This window comes from Protopterus annectens, chromosome 11.part0 (genome assembly GCF_019279795.1).
Source record: "Protopterus annectens isolate FY-2018-M chromosome 11.part0, PAN1.0, whole genome shotgun sequence".
Taxonomy (NCBI): Eukaryota; Metazoa; Chordata; order Ceratodontiformes; family Protopteridae; genus Protopterus; species Protopterus annectens.
This window is the reverse complement of record NC_056745.1, coordinates 1,340,293,243-1,340,310,938: the sequence shown is the minus strand read 5'-3', so window position 1 is coordinate 1,340,310,938 and position 17,696 is coordinate 1,340,293,243. Positions and strand designations below refer to the sequence as shown.

Here is a 17,696-nt window from a genome sequence, read left to right as displayed (position 1 = left end):
TTCTCAGTAAACTGTTGCATTAGCTTGTGTATGTGCTTAAGCCAGCACAAAACGTCATTGCCATTGATACATTTTTCTTTTGTCTTTTAGTTCACAAGAGAGATTAATTGGAATGTTTTATCTCTATTCTGTTGTGCCTCAAAAGTTAAATGTATGAAAGTATTTTTTGTTAGGTGATGCTATAAACTCTGTTCCTCTGTTGCACTGTGGTGTAACCCTATTTCTGAGGGACTGACCAGATTTGTCACTGAGGTGTAATGACTGCACCATATGAATAAAAAGCATTTAAGTTAACTGGCTTAAGGTGGAATCCAAGTATAAGTATATATGCAGTGTATGGCTTCTTCTTCCCTGTTGGGAAATGCAGCTTTTGCAGAACTTCTGCTGGGAAGTGTTGTGACTGGCTTTGAGTTCTATACTTTGTTACAGCCTTTTCTTAGCTTGCATGAAGAGCACTCACTACTGTCCAGAACAGAGTAAAAGTTGGATGTGTATCCGTGAACCAGTTTTGGAAAGCTGTAACAGTGAAATGAGGAGGGCTGGAGTAATGTGAGGCTTGTGGATGCTAGTCAAGTTAATGACTGACCATTTACATAATGTTGCAAGTGGATGTAAACAGTAAGCAGTCTGTTTTTGCAACTTTTTGTGATACCAGTATTGCTGTTTTGCATTTCAAACCAGATGCCAATATTGTGACAGAATGTAGTGTATTTTTGTGTCTATACTTTGTTGGTGTTCCCTCCTTTTTGTTTGACAGGATGGTGTTTAGTGGTAACTAAGACATGAATTAGAAGGTGCTTAACCTGGTGGGTGGGATGCTGAATTCTCTTGGGCACCTATAAGAATGATGTTTCACTCTGCTATATTATAGTAATCATTTTATATCTTTGCAGAGAACTGTTACATTTGGCGCAGGAGACCGACAAGTGATCCAGACGCCAATCACTGATTCAATACCAGTCAGTGGATGCAGCGTTTCTTTGCTCTTCAAGCAGCTGGGTGAGATTAATTATGGTGTAGTGGTTTATGCTATTTTTTTTCTTTGAATGCTTCTGACAGTGTGAAAGTGTGGAGAAGTTCTGTTTGCCTATTAAATACTGCTGTGCCTGCAGCAGATATTTCATAAAAGAGTATTTGTGGCCACACCCTGTTTTACTTTGTCTTCAAATGCCCCACCACTGAGTTAGCCTCTAGGTTGATATTCCTGATTTCTTCTTTGTATTTCCTTTCCCACCAAGTGATTTTTGCACTAGTGCTTATTATAAATTTTCAGAACATTTCCTGCCATTGTCAATGGAAAATGATAGCACAGTTTAACTGAGGAGTCTCTCCTTGAGGCACCTGTGATTGGGTTCCTCCTTTTCCCATTCTGTTGTGTTATCTGTTTTCTCTGGAGCTGCTACACTTTTGGCATGTATGCACACTGTTTCAGTGCATATTATGATGTAAATTAGGATATATGAATGTGCCTGACTTGGTTCACCAGTTTTTGATGCACACATATAGGTTTTTCAGGCACAGGCAATAATGCCCTTCTAGCCTGCCAAAATATCAGAACACTAATGCTTGCTTTAATGTAATTTGGCAGTCTATTCCATGCATCATTTACTCTCTGAGAATCAGTTAGTACACTTCTCATTCCTGTAGAATATTCTACATAGGTTTTCTGTTGATTCTCTACCATTTGATAACCCCAAACATTCCCAGAGGTAGTTGTCTTTAAATGCCCTATATACCAGAATAGTCTCCTCTTAAATATCTATGTTAGACACTGTACAAGTTCAGATATTTTAGTCTGTCGTGATAATTTAAATTTTCACATAAATGGATGCCCTTGATATATTTCTGCTGTACTCTTTCCAGTTTACTCATGCTTGGTTTCTTATAAGGTTTCCATATTGTTATTGCATACTCAAGTTTGGGTCTAATATAACAAACAGTGACTTCATTTTTCATTTCCTACACTTTATAAATATTTTTATGCAACCTTTAGATGTTAAGTTGTCTATCTCGCCTTCATTCTTGCTGGATGGGTTCGGAGCCGACCTCGGCTCCGACTCGGCCACTCTAAAAGCTCGAGAGTTGGTTCTACCGGCTCGAGGCTCCCCTTATATCCCACAATGCTAGGCGGTATTACCTCAGATCTCGTTTGCCGCTACAGCGATCGAGGTGTATTGTTTCTACCGGCTTCAGGTCAGTTATTATAGATTACTCTATAGTTAAATTAAACCCCTTTAATTTAGTTTTTTATAGTTAATTCCCTTAACTTAGTGGATTTTGACCCTTTCCTACCTTTTTATCCACCCTTTTTTCCTCAAGAACTTATTAGTTCTTCCCTCAGGCCTTCGGGCCCTTCCATCCCCTTATTAGTGGAGTGTATGTGTTTTTTAGGGATTTAAAAAAGAACTAATTTTTTTTAGTTAACCTTAGTGGACAGTGTAATCGGTGTGTTTGTGTGTGTGGTGGTTACACTTTCCTTCAAAGGTCTCAGGCTTCAAGAAGTGTGACTCGTGCTGTCAGAAAATGTCTCTGACAGACGGTCACACTTCTTGTGTGTACTGCCTGGGACCTTTACACCTGCAGGACTCTTGTGCTGTATGCCATGGCTTCAGCCCTAGAGTCCTGCAGGAAAGAAAAAACAAGCTTATCTTAAGAGGCTTGCTTAAGCCTGAGGGTTCCCCTTCTGCTACTTCGGGTAAACCCTCTAAGGCTCCTAGGTCCTCGACTCCAGCTTCTGAGTCGAGGCCTAAGGCTTCGAAACCTACTACTACATCGGCTCCGGCTGGAGCCGATGAGACTCGAACTGCAACTTCTGTGGTTCCCTCTGCTCCGGCTGGAGCCGAGGCATTGGAAATTTCTGGGTCGGCTCCGATCAGACCATCGGAACCGACATCTAGAAAGAGGTCCAGGTCACCGTCCCTTGGCTCCGTTCATTCGGCTCCAGCATCTCCCTTGCTGTCTGAACGGAGCCATAGATCTCACTCCTCTAGATCATCAAGGCTTTCGGATCATGACCTTCAGAGGGTAGTGAGTCGACTTCTTAAGTCCGAGGCACTGGCCCAAATGCTTCAGAGCCCGACTCATCAGTCGATGCTTAACCCTATCCCTCAAAATGTTCCTCCTCCGACTCCTTTGAGCTCGGAGCCGGGGCGTTTCGGAACCGAGACTGTGGTAGCGTCGGAACCGATACAATTGTCTTTGGTTCCGTCGTCGGCTCCGATTTCTTCCTTGGAAGAATCTCGGCGCCGGACTTCCCTCGTCGGCTCCGAGGGGGTGAGTGGCATCGGACCCTTGTCCGACCCCGCTCTCCCTCTCGGCACTTCGGCGCTGGTGAGTTCGGCTCCGACATTGGCCTCGGAGCCATCGCTGTCGGAGCCGAGGGAGGTTCTCAGCTTTTCGGAGCGGGGACCTTTGGCTCTGCCTGACAGGGGTGCCTTCGAGGTCATGCGGAGTGTGTAGGAACCCGGTTCAACTCCACAGTCGGTTCTGTCCGTCCCTCCCTCTTCGGTGCCTCAGGTTATGTCTGCTCACTCCCTCATCCCAGACCGCAGAGAGCCAGCTCCTCAAGAATCCCCTGTGGGGATCTCATCCTCTTCCGAGGCCTCTCCTGAATTGGCAGGGGAGCCCCCTAGGAAGAGAAAGTGTAAGAGGAAGCACATAGACTCACCTGAGTCTGTCACCTCAGACACAGATTTAGAGGATTCCGAGGGTTCCCCCCCGTTCCCCTTCTGAAGATGTCTCTTTTGCAGACATTCTAGAGATCCTGAAACAGAGGGGAAATTGGCCAGCCCTTAACCCTTCGGAGGATGAATCTGTGTATCTTGAGGCGTTTGGCTCTCGCCCTTCCACGCCCTGGGTGTCCCCCCCCTTTGACCCCCTCATGCAGGTGGTAGCAAAAAAGGCTTGGACGGCTCCTGACTCAGTGGACCCCACCCCCAGGAGACCTTCAAAGTTTATCACAGCACCAGCAGATAAACAATTTCTGACTAAGGGAGTTTCTGTGGATGCTATGGTGGTAGCTGCTGCCACTAAGAAGGAGCTAGCTGATCCTTCGGTGCCTGTCCATCCTCCTAACAAGGAATCTAGGTCTATGGACAGGTACGGGAAGCGGATGTTTTCATCAGCGACCTTTGCTATGCGTTCGCTGAACTACCTATGCCATTTCACTCGTCTTCAAAGAGACTTGATCAAGGAAGCGAGTGAGATGTTGAAGGACCCTACAGCTGCGGGTTTTCAGGACAGGATGAACACTCAGCTGGCTACCCTAAACTCTATAGCTAACTCCTCCATGCGCCTCCTTTCATATGCGGCTGATGGAGCGAGCAGAGCCGCAGGGACAGGTGTGGCCTTACGACGGCATGCCTGGATGCGGCTATGCAATTTTGCGGGCCCCTTTAAAACGTCTTTCACTAATTCCCCGTTTGATGGATCATCCCTTTTTGGTCCTCAAGTGAAAGTAACCTTGACAAGGTGCGAGACAGATGGCAAAACTCTTTCTGCCGTCGGAGTCCGTTTTTCTACTCCTTCTAGACCTTACCCCAAAGGCCAGAAAAGTGGAAAGATGTGGTTCCGCAAACAATCTCAAGGGACTTTGCCTGACGCACAGAGTCGGTTCCCCTCTAGAGGCAGAGGGGGGAACAATAATGGTAGACGTCGCCCTAGAGGCAGGGGGGGTCCGCAGAACCAGGGCAATCGAGAAACCTTTTCCGATAAGCCCTTCCAGCATCCCTGAGGTGTTGCCCGACTGTCCACCTTCGAAGACAGTCGGGGGAAGATTATCACTGTACCCAGAAGCCTGGCGATCCCTAACTCAAGACAAGTGGGTACAGTCCATCATTTCCGAAGGCTATTCCATTCCGTTCTTTCGCATTCCAAATCAATAAAAAAAAATCCTTTCCAGATGTTCCACCCGCTCAAAGGGATCAAGCAGCGTTGGAAATATCAAAGTTGCTTGCAAAAAGAGCCATTCAGCCAGTGCCAGCAGACCAGCAAGGATCCGGAATCTACTCCAAGTTCTTTTTGGTTCCAAAGAAAACAGGGGACTGGAGACCCATTTTGGATCTCAGTATCTTGAACAAGTCTGTCAAGAAAACAAGATTTCAGATGGTCACACTACAATCCATCCTACCCCTATTGGGAAAGGAAAACTGGATGTGCTCTATAGACCTCCAGGATGCGTACTATCATATAAAAATTAACAGACGCTCCAGGAGATTCCTCCGCTTCAGGCTGGGAACCAGTCACTTTCAATTCAGAGCCCTGCCCTTTGGACTCACTACTGCCCCCCGGGTGTTAATGCATGGCAGTGGTAGCTTCTCACCTGAGACGTCAAGGATTCCAGGTGTTTCCATACTTAGACGACTGGCTCCTCACAGCTCCTACCAAGCATCTTCTTCTACTTGCCAGAGACTACACCTTTCGCATTTTTCAAAAGTTAGGTATCTCAATAAATTGCAAAAAGTCTGTTTTGTCGCCTTGTCGTGCTATTACCTTCATAAGCGCAAATCTAGACACAGTCAACATGTCTGCGAGACTCACAGACCAAAGAATAGCAGACATACACAAACTGGTCCCCCTTCTCTTCCACAGCAACAGAGTCAAAGTCAGATTAGTTCTAAAAGTACTGGGGATTATGGCGGCTGCTATCCCTCTACTTCTTTTAGCCAGATTTCACATGAGAATCCTTCAATGGATGCTCTTCACACAATGGTCATACCAACAACTTCCGATGTCCCACACCATTGTGATTACGCAAGCATGCAAGAATCATCTTCTTTGGTGGATTTCTTCCCCCCAGCTCTTCCTAGGAAGACCCTTTGTCCTTCCCCCTCCGGTTGCTACTCTGACTACGGACGCCTCCCTGATCGGGTGGGGGGGGGGCATTATCAGGGCAGAACAGTCCAGGGCATATGGCAAACAGTCGAACACCACTTGCATATAAATGTTCTAGAGATGAGAGCAGTGCTTCTAGCGTTGCAAGCCCTTCAAGACTCTCTTCCCTTGGGAACGATAGCAATTCAGACGGACAACATGTCTGTAGTGTGGTATATCAACAAACAAGGCGGAACCAGGTCCTACCCCCTATGTCGAGAAGCACTCAGACTGTGGCAATGGGCGATTTCTTCTCAGCGGTTTCTGATAGCAACGCACATCCCCGGAAGTCCAATCTTATCGCGGACAAGTTGAGCAGAGCTATCCTCATGCCTCACGAGTGGTCTCTGAAAGATTCTATCTTGGAGAAAATTTTTCTCAAGTGGGGTCAGCCTTGCTGCGACCTTTTGCTACTCCACAAAACAGCAAGTGGAAAGATTATTTCACCGTGTTCCCTTAGCAGGCCAGCCCAGCAGAGAGGCTCTAGTCCAAGTTTGGCCCCGGGACTTCTGTATGCATTCCTCCCTTCCCACTAATCTCTCAAGTGATACAGAAAGCTATCGCTCAGAAGGCCTCATTGATCCTCATTGCTCCTTACTGGCCTCGACAGGTTTGGTTCCCCTTTCTACATCAATTTCTGTTGGAGCAACCCTGGCATCTGGACCTAGTTCCAGATCTTTTGATCCATCAGTCGGGTCAGTTACATCGCCCTCCCCTCTCTGAACCTCACTGCTTGGTTCCTCCAGTTCCAACCTTAGCCAGGCTTCCTCAAATATCTCACTCTGTTCGAGATATTTTGATAGCTTCCCATAAATCTTCCACTCGGAAGATTTATCTTAGTAAGTGGAAACGTTTCGCCTATTGGGCTCAAGGAAGGGACATGGATCCTTTCACTGCTCCCATCCAAATAGTCCTTGATTTTCTAGCTGAACTTTTCCATGCAGGTTCATCTCCTTCTACTCTTAAAGTTCAATTGGCAGCCATATCTAACTTTCATGTGGGCATCTCAGATTCTGCCATCATGTCTCACAAGCTTTGCAAAGCTTTCTTGAAAGGAGTTTTTCTTCTTAGACCTCCTATAAGAAATCCTCCTCCCTCTTGGGACCTTAATTTAGTTCTCACATCTTTAATTCTTCCCCCTTTTGAACCTGCAGCTTCCTGTTCAATGAAATTGCTATCCTGGAAGACTCTCTTTCTGGTAGCTATTACTTCAGCTAGAAGGGTCTCAGAGCTTCATGCACTCAGCAGTCGACCACCGTATCTTTTGTTTCATAAGGATAGGGTATCCTTACGGACCAATCCATCCTTTTTACCTAAAGTAGCCTCTGCGGCAAATCTAAATCAAAACATTGACCTCCCTGTGTTTTTTCCTAACTTTTCTAACAGGTCTGAACAAAATTGCATTGGCTAGATGTCCATCGTCAATTAAGGTATTATTTGGATAGGACCAAACAGATCAGAAAAACTGACCAGTTGTTTGTCTCTTATGCAGAAGGCAGAAAGGGCCTTTCAGTTTCCAAGGTATCACTTTCCAGATGGCTAACATCCCTGATTTCCTTTGTGTATGAAATTAGACACCAAAAGTTGCCTAACAAACCAAAGGCCCATTCGACTAGAGCTTTGGCCACTTCTATAGCTTTCCAAGACAGGCTGCCTATTGATACCATTTCACAGCAGCTACATGGGCTACTCCTCACACTTTTATTTCTCATTATAAGTTGGATCTAGCTTCTAGACATAGAGCTAATTTTGGTTCCACTGTTCTCAAGAGTCTGTTCCGATAGGCCACCCGGGACAAGGTGCTAGGGACGGTCCCATCCAGCAAGAATGAAGGCGAGATAGACAACTTAACATATAGAAGTTATGTTCTTACCATAACGCTCCATGTTAGTTGTCTTCTTCGCCTTCTTTCTTAAGGCCCCACCCTCCTTCCCCCTAGCCTGGACAGATCTAGAGGAGTTTGATTGTGACCTCTCTTTCTTCCACCTCTATTGTATATGTATATGCTATACTTTGCATATATCCCTTCATCAGGTTTCAGGTCACCTTCTTCCTCTCCTTTTATAGAGGTGGTGTTTCCTTTTCCAGTAGTTCTGGATTTATTATTGGCTGGGCCTAGCTTACAAACGAGATCTGAGGTAATACCGCCTAGCATTGTGGGATATAAGGGGAGCCTCGAGCCGGTAGAACCAACTCTCGAGCTTTTAGAGTGGCCGAGTCGGAGCCGAGGTCGGCTCCGAACCCATCCAGCAAGAAAGAAGGCGAGAAGAAGACAACTAACATGGAACGTTATGGTAAGAACATAACTTCTATTTCTATAACTATCAATAACCAGTTGGTTGATATGATAATCTACCCATATACCCAGGTCCTTAAATGTATATACAGATGTTCTGTAGTCCTATCTCGCCTTCATTCTTACACTTGGGATTGGAGCCAAACTTCGACTCCGGCTTGGCCATTACTCTAGCTCAAAAACTTCTAGTTGGCTCGTGGCTAGGAGGTATCCCATCATGCATCGCTAACCCAGATCTCGTTTGCCGCACGTTGAGCTCAGACATGCTTCTTCTTGGCCGTGGCTAAGTGACAACTGTATATACGTTTTTCTAGCTATTTGTTGGCAAAAATTATTGTATTATTAGTTTAGTGTGTTATGGCATTACTTGTCTGTCTTAGACATTTTGCTGCAGTTTACTGCTTGTACTGTTTGTGCTTGTTTGGCTGTTCTTCTGTTAGCCTGTTGTGTATCCCTGCGTCGCGGTCTGTTCTTGTTCCTGTTCCTTTTCCTGTCACCTTGGGCTAGGCCCATTTAAGTTAGAGGACCTAATCCTTGGTTCAGTTTCTCTCTCCCTGGGCTAGGCCTGTTTAGATTAGAGGACCGAGTCTTCGGGTTATCTCTGTCGTCTTGTCTTAGGGCTAGGCCCGTTTAAGTTAGAAGACCTAGTCCTTTGTCTCCCTGTTTGTCTTGCTGTTGCCTGACTATCTGTGTTAAATTGGTTGTAGTGCATCGTTAGTTTACCTTGTTTATTGCACTATGTCTAAAGATACTAAGGACCACAAGCCTTCGGGCTTCAAAAAATGTACAAAATGTGCCCAGAAAATGTCCTTAATGGATGGGCACAATCTGTATGTGTACTGTTTGGGGGCTATTCACCTCCAAGAGTCTTGTTTGTTCTGTCATGCCTTCAAGTCCCTGTGTTCTTCAGGAGAGGAAGAACAAACTTATTTTGAAAGGACTAGTGAAGCATTCTTTTGAGGAGAAGTTAGCTCCTTCATCCTCCAGGTATAAATCTCCTTCTTCTAAGAAAGACAAAACCAAATCTACAAAAAGGCAGTCTCCCACTCATTCTGTGTCATCAGAGCTGCCAGACAAAATTGCCAAAATTACTACATCCTCGCTGGCTCCACTGGTCTTATTGCCGACAGAGGTTTATATGGTGGATCCATCAGTTTCAGCTCCAGGAGTTTCAGAGCCGATAACTGGGATTGTGTCTTGGAGTCGATCAGCTGAACTCCGACCAGTCTCCCCGACTCTTAGGTCTCATATCTTCCAGCAAGGGGTCTAGGGTCTTCAGTTCTCTGCTTCTCCCCATTCTATCTTCCAAGTCCTCTAGGAGCCTTTCTGATGAGGACGTCAAGAGAGTGGTGCGCAGACTGCTTCAGACTTCGGGGCTGGCAAATTTACTTTCAGCTCCGTCCCAGTTGGCTCCGGAGTCTAATGTGCCCTTACACCTTGCTGATGTTCCTCCTCCGAGCCACTCTGGGCCTTCGTAGCCAGAGATGTCAGTTTCTCTGGTTGTGGAAAGGTCTGTTCCAGCTACCTCAGTTGGTCTCTCAGTTCCCATATCCCCTCCAACCCTTTCGGTGCCATCTGTGGGGTCTAGGGTCCTCAGTTCTCCGGTCGGGCCCGAGGGGGACGCTTCGAATCAAACCTCTTCGATTCTGAGCCTACCTCTCGGTGCTTCGGCGCAGATGAGCTTGGACCCCATATCTGCCTTGGAGCCCATCTCCTCAGCACCGAGGACTGCCTCTGCATCTTCAGAGCGGGGAGCATCTTTGGAGCCGGGAGGGTTGGCCTTTGAGGTGATGAGTGTGCTGTCCAGGTCTCCAGTTTCATCCAGAGGTACCGACACTCTTCCCCCTAAAGCGCCAACTTCTGTCTCAACTCCCTCTCTCTCCCAACACAGCAGAGACTCGCAGCCTCAGGAAACCTCCATGAGTGGTCCCCAGTCTTCAGAGGTCTCCCCAGAATACCCTTCTGAGGAGCCACCTAGGAAGATAACTTGTAAGAGGAAACATGTTGACTTCCCTGATGAGTCCATTACATCAGACACTGACCTCGAGGAGTCAGAAGGGTCCCCCAAGTCTTCCTTTGATGATACCTCATTTGCAGATATCCTTGAGATTCTGAAACAGAGAGGCGGCTGGCCCACCACATCCCCTTCTGAGGAGGAGTCAGTGTACCTGAAAGCTTTCGGGTCTCAACCCTCCGCCTCTTGGGTGTCTCCACCTTTTGACAAGATACTGGATCTAGTGAGTCGAAAGGTGTGGACGTCTCTTGATTCTGTGGAACCAGTTCCTAGAAGACCAAATACATTTTTGTCAGCACCCCAGGACAAGGACTTTCTTACTAAGGACATTCCAGTAGATGCCATGGTGGTGGCAGCAGCCACCAAAAAGGAACTTGCTGAAACTTCCTCCACTGTCCATCCAATGAACAAGGAGTCTCGAACAATGGATAGGTATGGGAAGCATGTCTTTTGTTCAGCGGCATTTACACGTAGATCGCTGAACTACCGGTCTCATTTTACAAGGCTCCAGAGAGATCTAAAAGAACTGGGAGAGACTCTGCAAGGTAACGTATCTGAAGCGATTTCTGAGAAAGTCCACACGCAGATGTCTACCTTAAACTCTGTTGTAAACTCCTCCATGAGGCTGATATCTTAAGCAGCGACAAAGTGAGTAGGGCAGCGGGTTCAGGAGTTTCTCTTAGAAGACACTCCTGGATGCGCTTGTGTAACTTTGCAGAGGCCTTTAAGTCTACATTTACCAATGCTCCCTTTAATGGATCCTCATTGTTTGGAACCAAGGTAAAGGACACACTCACCAGGTGCGAACAGGAAGGAAAAACCCTGTCTGCCGTGGGAGTCCATTTTTCTTTTCCTTCTAGACCCTATCCCAAAGGGCAGAAGGGTGGTAAAATGTGGTTCAAGAAGTCGCAGAGGTTTTATCGGGACGCACAAGGTGATTCCTTCTCCAGAGGCAGAGGAGGAGGAAATAACAGTAGATGCCGCCCTAGAGGCAGGGGATGCCTGCCGAACCAGGGAGACCGTGATTCCTTTCTTGGTTGTCCCTATCAGCGCTCCTGAAAGGAGGCCCGACTGCGCGTCTATGGAGCCAGTTAGAGGTCGTATATCTTTATACCCAGAAGCCTGGTACGATATCACTCAAAACAAGTGGATATTAAAGATAATTACCAGAGGTTACCATATTCCCTTCTCTTCTCCACCCCCTCAGATCAGACGAATCCCAGATGTTCCACCCATTCACAGGGATTCAGCAACTGTAGAAATCCAAAAGTTGCTAGTAAAGAGAGTCATCCAACCCATCCCTGCAGACCAAGTAGGATTAGGGACTTGCTCCAGATTCTTTTTGGTGCCAAAAAGAACAGAGGACCTGAGACTCATCTTGGATCTCAGCAAATTGAACGAATCTGTACAGAATTCCAAGTTCCAAATAGTCACCTTACAGTCGATACTCCTGTTGTTAGGGAAAGATCTTTGGATGTGCTCCACAGACCTCCAAGATGCATACTACCATAGCAAGTTGGACAGAGTATCAAAGAGTCACTTACGCTTCCGGCTGGGGGTTTGTCATTATCAGTTTTGCGCCCTGCCCTTTGGTCTCACCACAGCCTCCAGGGTGTTCACCAAATGCATGGCAGTGGTTACGGCTCACTTGAGACATTGGGGATTCCAAGTGTTTCCGTACCTGGATGACTGGCTCCTGACTGCCACCACCAGGCATCTACTGTTACAGGCCAGGGACATTACCATTTCAACTTGCTTGCAGTTAAGGATTACAGTAAATTGGCAAAAATCTGCATTATCGCCCTCTCGGCATGTGAATTTTATTGGTGCCAAAATAAACACTGCATCAATGAGGGCTTACCTTCCCGTAGAAAGAATTCAGAACCTCAGGGAACAAGTCTTGAGTTTACTTCCTCTAAGGAAAGCGAAAGCAAAGATGGTACTCAAGTTGTTAAGGGCAATGGCCTCTACAGTATCATTAGTCCCATTGGCCAGACTACACATGAGGGTTCTGCAGTGGCTACTCTTTGCCCAATGGTCACTACAGTATCTACCCATTTCTCACCCCATCCTGATACAGATTTGTGCAAATAGGATCTTTCCTGGTGGACCCCTACCAGCAATCTAAATACAGGCAGACCATTTGCTCCTCCCTCCCCGTTGCTACCGTGACCACAGATGCCTCCCAGATAGGGTGGGGGGGCATTATCTAGGGAGAACAGTCCAAGGCACGTGGCAGGAACACAAGGCTCATTTGCATGTCAACGTCTTGGAGATAAGAGCAGTGCTTCTGGCATTGCAAGCACTTCACAGCTTTCTCCCTCTCGGAACAATTGCGATCCACTCAGACAATATGTCGGTGGTGTGTTATATAAACAAACAAGGAGGGACCAAATCTTATCCCCTTTGCAGAGAAGCCCTTCGAGTGTGGGAGTGGGCAGTGTCTTCCCAATGTTTTCTGGTTGCAACGCACATTCTGAGGAAATCCAGCGTGATAGCTAACAGGCTCAGCAGGGCTATTCTGATGCCTCATGAGTGGTCTCTGAACACATGCATTGCGGAACAGATTTTTTGCAAATGGGGTTGGCCTTGCAGAGATCTATTTGCCACGCCTCTCAATGCCAAATGCAGCAGCTACTTCACCCTAATTCCCCCGGAGGGGAAGACACCCAGAGACTCACTCATTCATGATTGGCCCTCGGGACTTCTCTATGCCTTTCCACCATTCCCCCTGATATCAAAGATTATTCAGAAAGCAATATTCTTGGGAAGCAAAATTATCCTAATTGCTCCTTACTGGCCTTGACAGGTTTGATTCCTTTGGTTCCTCTTCCTCAGACCTCATCTAATGGAGGAACCATGGACTCTGGGCCCAGTGCCAGATTTGCTGACACATGTCAGGAGTCCTCCCTCCACTTCCTCAATTTGACAGCTTGGCTGCTCCAATTCCATCCCTAGTCAGGCTTCGTGACTTTTCTCCTGAGGCGTTACACATTCTGAGATCCTCTCACAAACCTTCTACCAGAAGGATTTATATCAGTAGATGGAAAAGGTTCTCCTTTTAGGCCTGTGAGAGAAATCTTGATCCTTACACAGCTCCCATTTCTGACATTTTAGAATTCCTTACTCAGTTGTTCCATCAAGGTTCAGCAGATGCCACTATTAAAGTTCAGCTGGCAGCTGTTTCTACCTTTCATTTGGCTAATGACTCTAACCTTATGGCTCATAGACTGTGTAGAGCTTTCCTTAAAGTGGCCACCTTGTTAAGACCCCCTTAGACTTACCTCAAGCCTTTTTGAACCTTCAGCTACTTTGTGACCTTAAGTTCTTATCATGAAAAACTATATTTTTAGTGGCTATCACCTCTGCAAGGAGGGTATCTGAACTGCAAGCTCTTTCCATTAAGCCCCATTTATTTGGCGTTTCACAGAGATAGGGTCTCCTTACGTACAAACCCTTCCTTTATTTCTAAGGTTTCTTCTCAGGCCAATATTAATCAGTCCATTGAATTACCTGTTTTCTTCCCTAATTTTTCTAACAAGGCAGAGTACAAATTTCACCAACTGGATGTATATAGACAATTGCGTTTTTACCTTGACAGAACTAAGGATTTCAGAAGATTGGATCAACTGTTTGTTTCCTTTTCAAATACAAGGAAGGGCCTTCCAGCTTCTAAAGTCACACTGTCTCACTGGATTTCCAGTGGCATTTCCTTTGTCTATACATCCAGTGGCAAAGATCTTCCCTTCAAGGTGAAAGCTCATTCTACCAGGTCTGTGTCTACCTTGCTAGCCTTTCAGGCTAAAATCCCAGTAGATAATATCTGTGCCGCAGCAACATGGGCTTCACCTCATACATTCATTACCCACTACAAATTGGATATGGCTTCCAGGAACAGGTCTTCCTTTGGTTCTACAGTACTCAGGAGCATTTTTCAATGAGCCACCCAAGATGAAGGTGCTGGGGACTCTGTCCCAAGTGTAAGAATGAAGGTGAGATAGGACTACAGAACATAAAGAAGTTATGTACTTACCGTAAAGTTTGATGTTTGTAGTTCATCTCGCCCTTCATTCTTACAAACACTCCTTCCTGCCCTCTCCTTAAGGACCTGGGGGTAGAGTGACTTTTGCCTTATTGTTATGTTGGGTCCTTTCAACATAGTTTGTTCTTTGTCTCTGTATGTTTCTCCTTGCAAGCAAACAAGATCTGGGTTAGCAATGTATGATGGGATACCTTCTAGCCACGAGCGAACCAGACGTTTTTGAGCTAGAGTAATGGCCGAGTTGGGGCCGAGGTATGGCTCTGATCCCAAGTGTAAGAATAAGGGCGAGATGGACTACAAACATCGAAGGTTATGGTAAATACATAACCTCTTTTTTCAGTCACTGTGCTATATCAAGTATTCATCTTTAAAATTCTCTCCCAAATCTCATGTGTTTAGTTTTTGATGGATTTATCAGCATATTATTCTCCTGTGCTGAAATGGTCAGTTTAGTCAAATTCTTTTGCAGATGTGTCCTGTCTGTAATGCATGTAATCAGTTTGCCCATTTTCAAGTCATCTGCATACAAACTGTAGAGCACCTCAGAGGAAAAAGATCTGAAATATGTAATCTAAACAAGTATGGGCCTAGGATAAATCCCTGTGGGACACCTTGACTAACCTTGAATTTCACCTGTCCAGTTGCTGTGTGCTACTTACTTTTTCCTATTTGTAAGCCATGTGGCTATCCTTCTTATCAAGAGAGTACATCAATACCTATTTCCAATTTATTGATCAGTGTTTTGTGTATGACCCTATCAGATGCTGAAGTTAAGTCTAAATAACTTGTACAGTTTGAATTTCAGCCTTAACATATATTGGGAAAAGTTCCGATGTTTAGTGACCAATGGACCTTGTTCTTCAAAGTATTTATGCAGTACTGCTACCAGATAATGAACCAAAGCCCTATGTGTATCCTTTCTGATGTGTGTGATAAGAGCCTGACAATGTAACATTACTTCAGATATGAATGACTTGACCCACTCACCTTTACAAACCTAGGAGGGAGAAACTATGGCCAAAAGTGTCCTAGTTTTACATGAGTTGTAGGATCCTCAGTGCAAGTCTTTCTTTTTTTTTTTGCCAGAGTACTGTCAGAAGGTTATAGAAATGGGACAGAAGTTGGTTGCATTTTCTTAAATCCAGTCAATTTTACAAGCCCCTTTGGTCGTTGTGGGTCATGACCTCATCCTAAGCTAGTAAGGACTTGACTTCACACCTGTTTTACTCTTCACCTGATTATGAAGGCCCCGGGGTTTAGGCACCACCCTTCCTCTTTATAATCAGCTAGAGCTTGCCCACAATTAGCCCTCAAGTCGTCTTACCATTGCTTGTTGGCTACACTCAAATCCATGAGCTCTTCTTCCTTCGTTTATTCTTTTATGTTTAGCAGGATTAGCCAGTTTTTTAAACAAGAAACATCTTTATTAAAGTATCGTTTATGACATAGGCAATCGTACATTTATTTAAATGAAAACAAACCATATTGACATTTTCAGTTGCAAATGTTATACATTACTTGTATTTGTCCAGTCATTATCAGTCAAACATTACAAAGCTCATTCAATTCTTGCCTTCCTTTAAACATCATTCCTCCTCTAAAACATTAAGCATGTATTGTTGCCACAATTCACATTTTTCTACATAATTTACTTCTACCCTTTTCTAAAGTTTCCACTTCCAGTTTTATCTGTGTTTTATCTCTCTGTTATTTTATTCATAGAGAAAAAACAAGGAAGGACCACCAAGCTGCTGAAAATTAACTTATTTTATTCATGAACAAAACAGGATAAGCGCTTTCACGTGTATAAACATGCTTCTTCAGATCTCAAATAACCAACTCAATTCATCATCTTAAATAGTGCAAATCCTGCAACTAATTAATCAATTAAAATTACCTAGATCAATTTATGCTAAAATAATTAGTTATACAAAGCAATTACAACAATTCATAATCTATTAAAATCATATATACACACAAACATTCAAAGTACATAGCAGCAAAACTACCAAGAGTTGTATAATAAAATCATACATTTTAACACAACTTATTTTGTTTATTTCAAAGGTCGCACCTCCAATGCTGGTCTTATGCGCATGTAATTATTCAAACCAGGCTGAACATGTGCTCGTAGCTTAAAGATCCACTTTAATTCTACTAACTCAAGGTGGTTGTCCTGATTCCCCTCTTTTATTTATAACAACAATTTGCAAAACTATAAAATTAAAACTATGTGTATTAAACTGTGCAATATGTTTAGCTAACGCTTTCTGTTGATTCAAGTTTCTAATGTCATAGAGATGATTATATACTCTGTCCCTTAACCTCCTTGTAGTCTTGCCAACGTAGAAACAGTCGCAACAATTGCACCTTGTAAGATGTACTAAATTAGTGCTATTATAAGTATCACTAAACCTAGGAGTAAATACAAAATTCAGAGTTGGTTGGCGAAATATCTGTGTAGTGGATATCACTTGGCACATATTACAGTGCCCACAGGGGAATGTACCAATTCTTGAACCCCCAGTGATGTCACATGAAATAACCCTGTTACTTCGTATTTCACCTTTACATAAAAGCTGCTTTAAATTTTTATTATTCTTGTATACAAAGCTTGGTGCATTTCCAACTATTTCATTCTTGGCTGGATCTATCATAAGCACATGCCAGTTTTGTTTAATAATTTCTACTGTATGAACATTGTCATTAGCATAAGTTGTAATAAAACAAAGTTTATTACCTTTGTTATTCTTATTAAAGTGTCTATTCCCTCCCCTCATTAATGGACCTTCACCAAACACTTCCTTCCTCATCCCATCAAGTATGGACCTACTATAACCCCTATTCAAAAATAAACTATTCAAGTAATCTACCTGCCTTGTCAAATTACACAATTTTTTACAAATTCTTTTTATCCTGCAGTATTGCCATTTCACTATATTGGGGAAAATAAATCTGGGATACATGCTTCCAAACTCTAATAAGGTGTTCTTCCAACATGGTTTTCTATATAGACCCATAGACAAAATGCCTGAGTCATCTTAATATATAGTTATATCTAGGCAGTCCACACTAGACTGAGAAAAAGTCATGGTAAACCTTAAAAAGTCAGTTGTGCTTTCTAGATAAATGATGAAATCTTGTAAGTCAGAACATTCTCCATCCCATGCCAATAGGATGTTATCCACAAACTGCCTATACAGCCGGACTTGTGGATAATAAGGACAATTAAACAAATGTCTCTTCTCCCAATGGTAGACCACTAAGTTGGCATAGGAATGTGCGCTTGGGGTGCCCCTAGCGACACCCCATCGCTGTAGGTAAAGGTGACCATCAAACATAAAAATGTTGTTAGTAAGCACCAAGTCTAACAGTGTACAAAGTAACAAGGCATCATTATTATCCATACTCCCTGATTCATTCAAAATCTAACTGCCTCTAAGCTGTATTCATTGGGTATAAAGGTAAACAGA

The 17,696-nt window shown here is 44.3% G+C and overlaps 1 protein-coding gene across 1 annotated transcript in view; it reads left to right on the top strand.

The window, feature by feature from the left end:
* Positions 1–17,696, top strand: part of SBF1 (SET binding factor 1) — a gene marked incomplete in the record, with an annotated part of 3,250,730 nt that overhangs the window by 490,939 nt on the left and 2,742,095 nt on the right. The window contains 1 exon segment of the mRNA XM_044088658.1: positions 894–999. Coding sequence (XP_043944593.1) covers positions 894–999 — 106 coding nt within the window.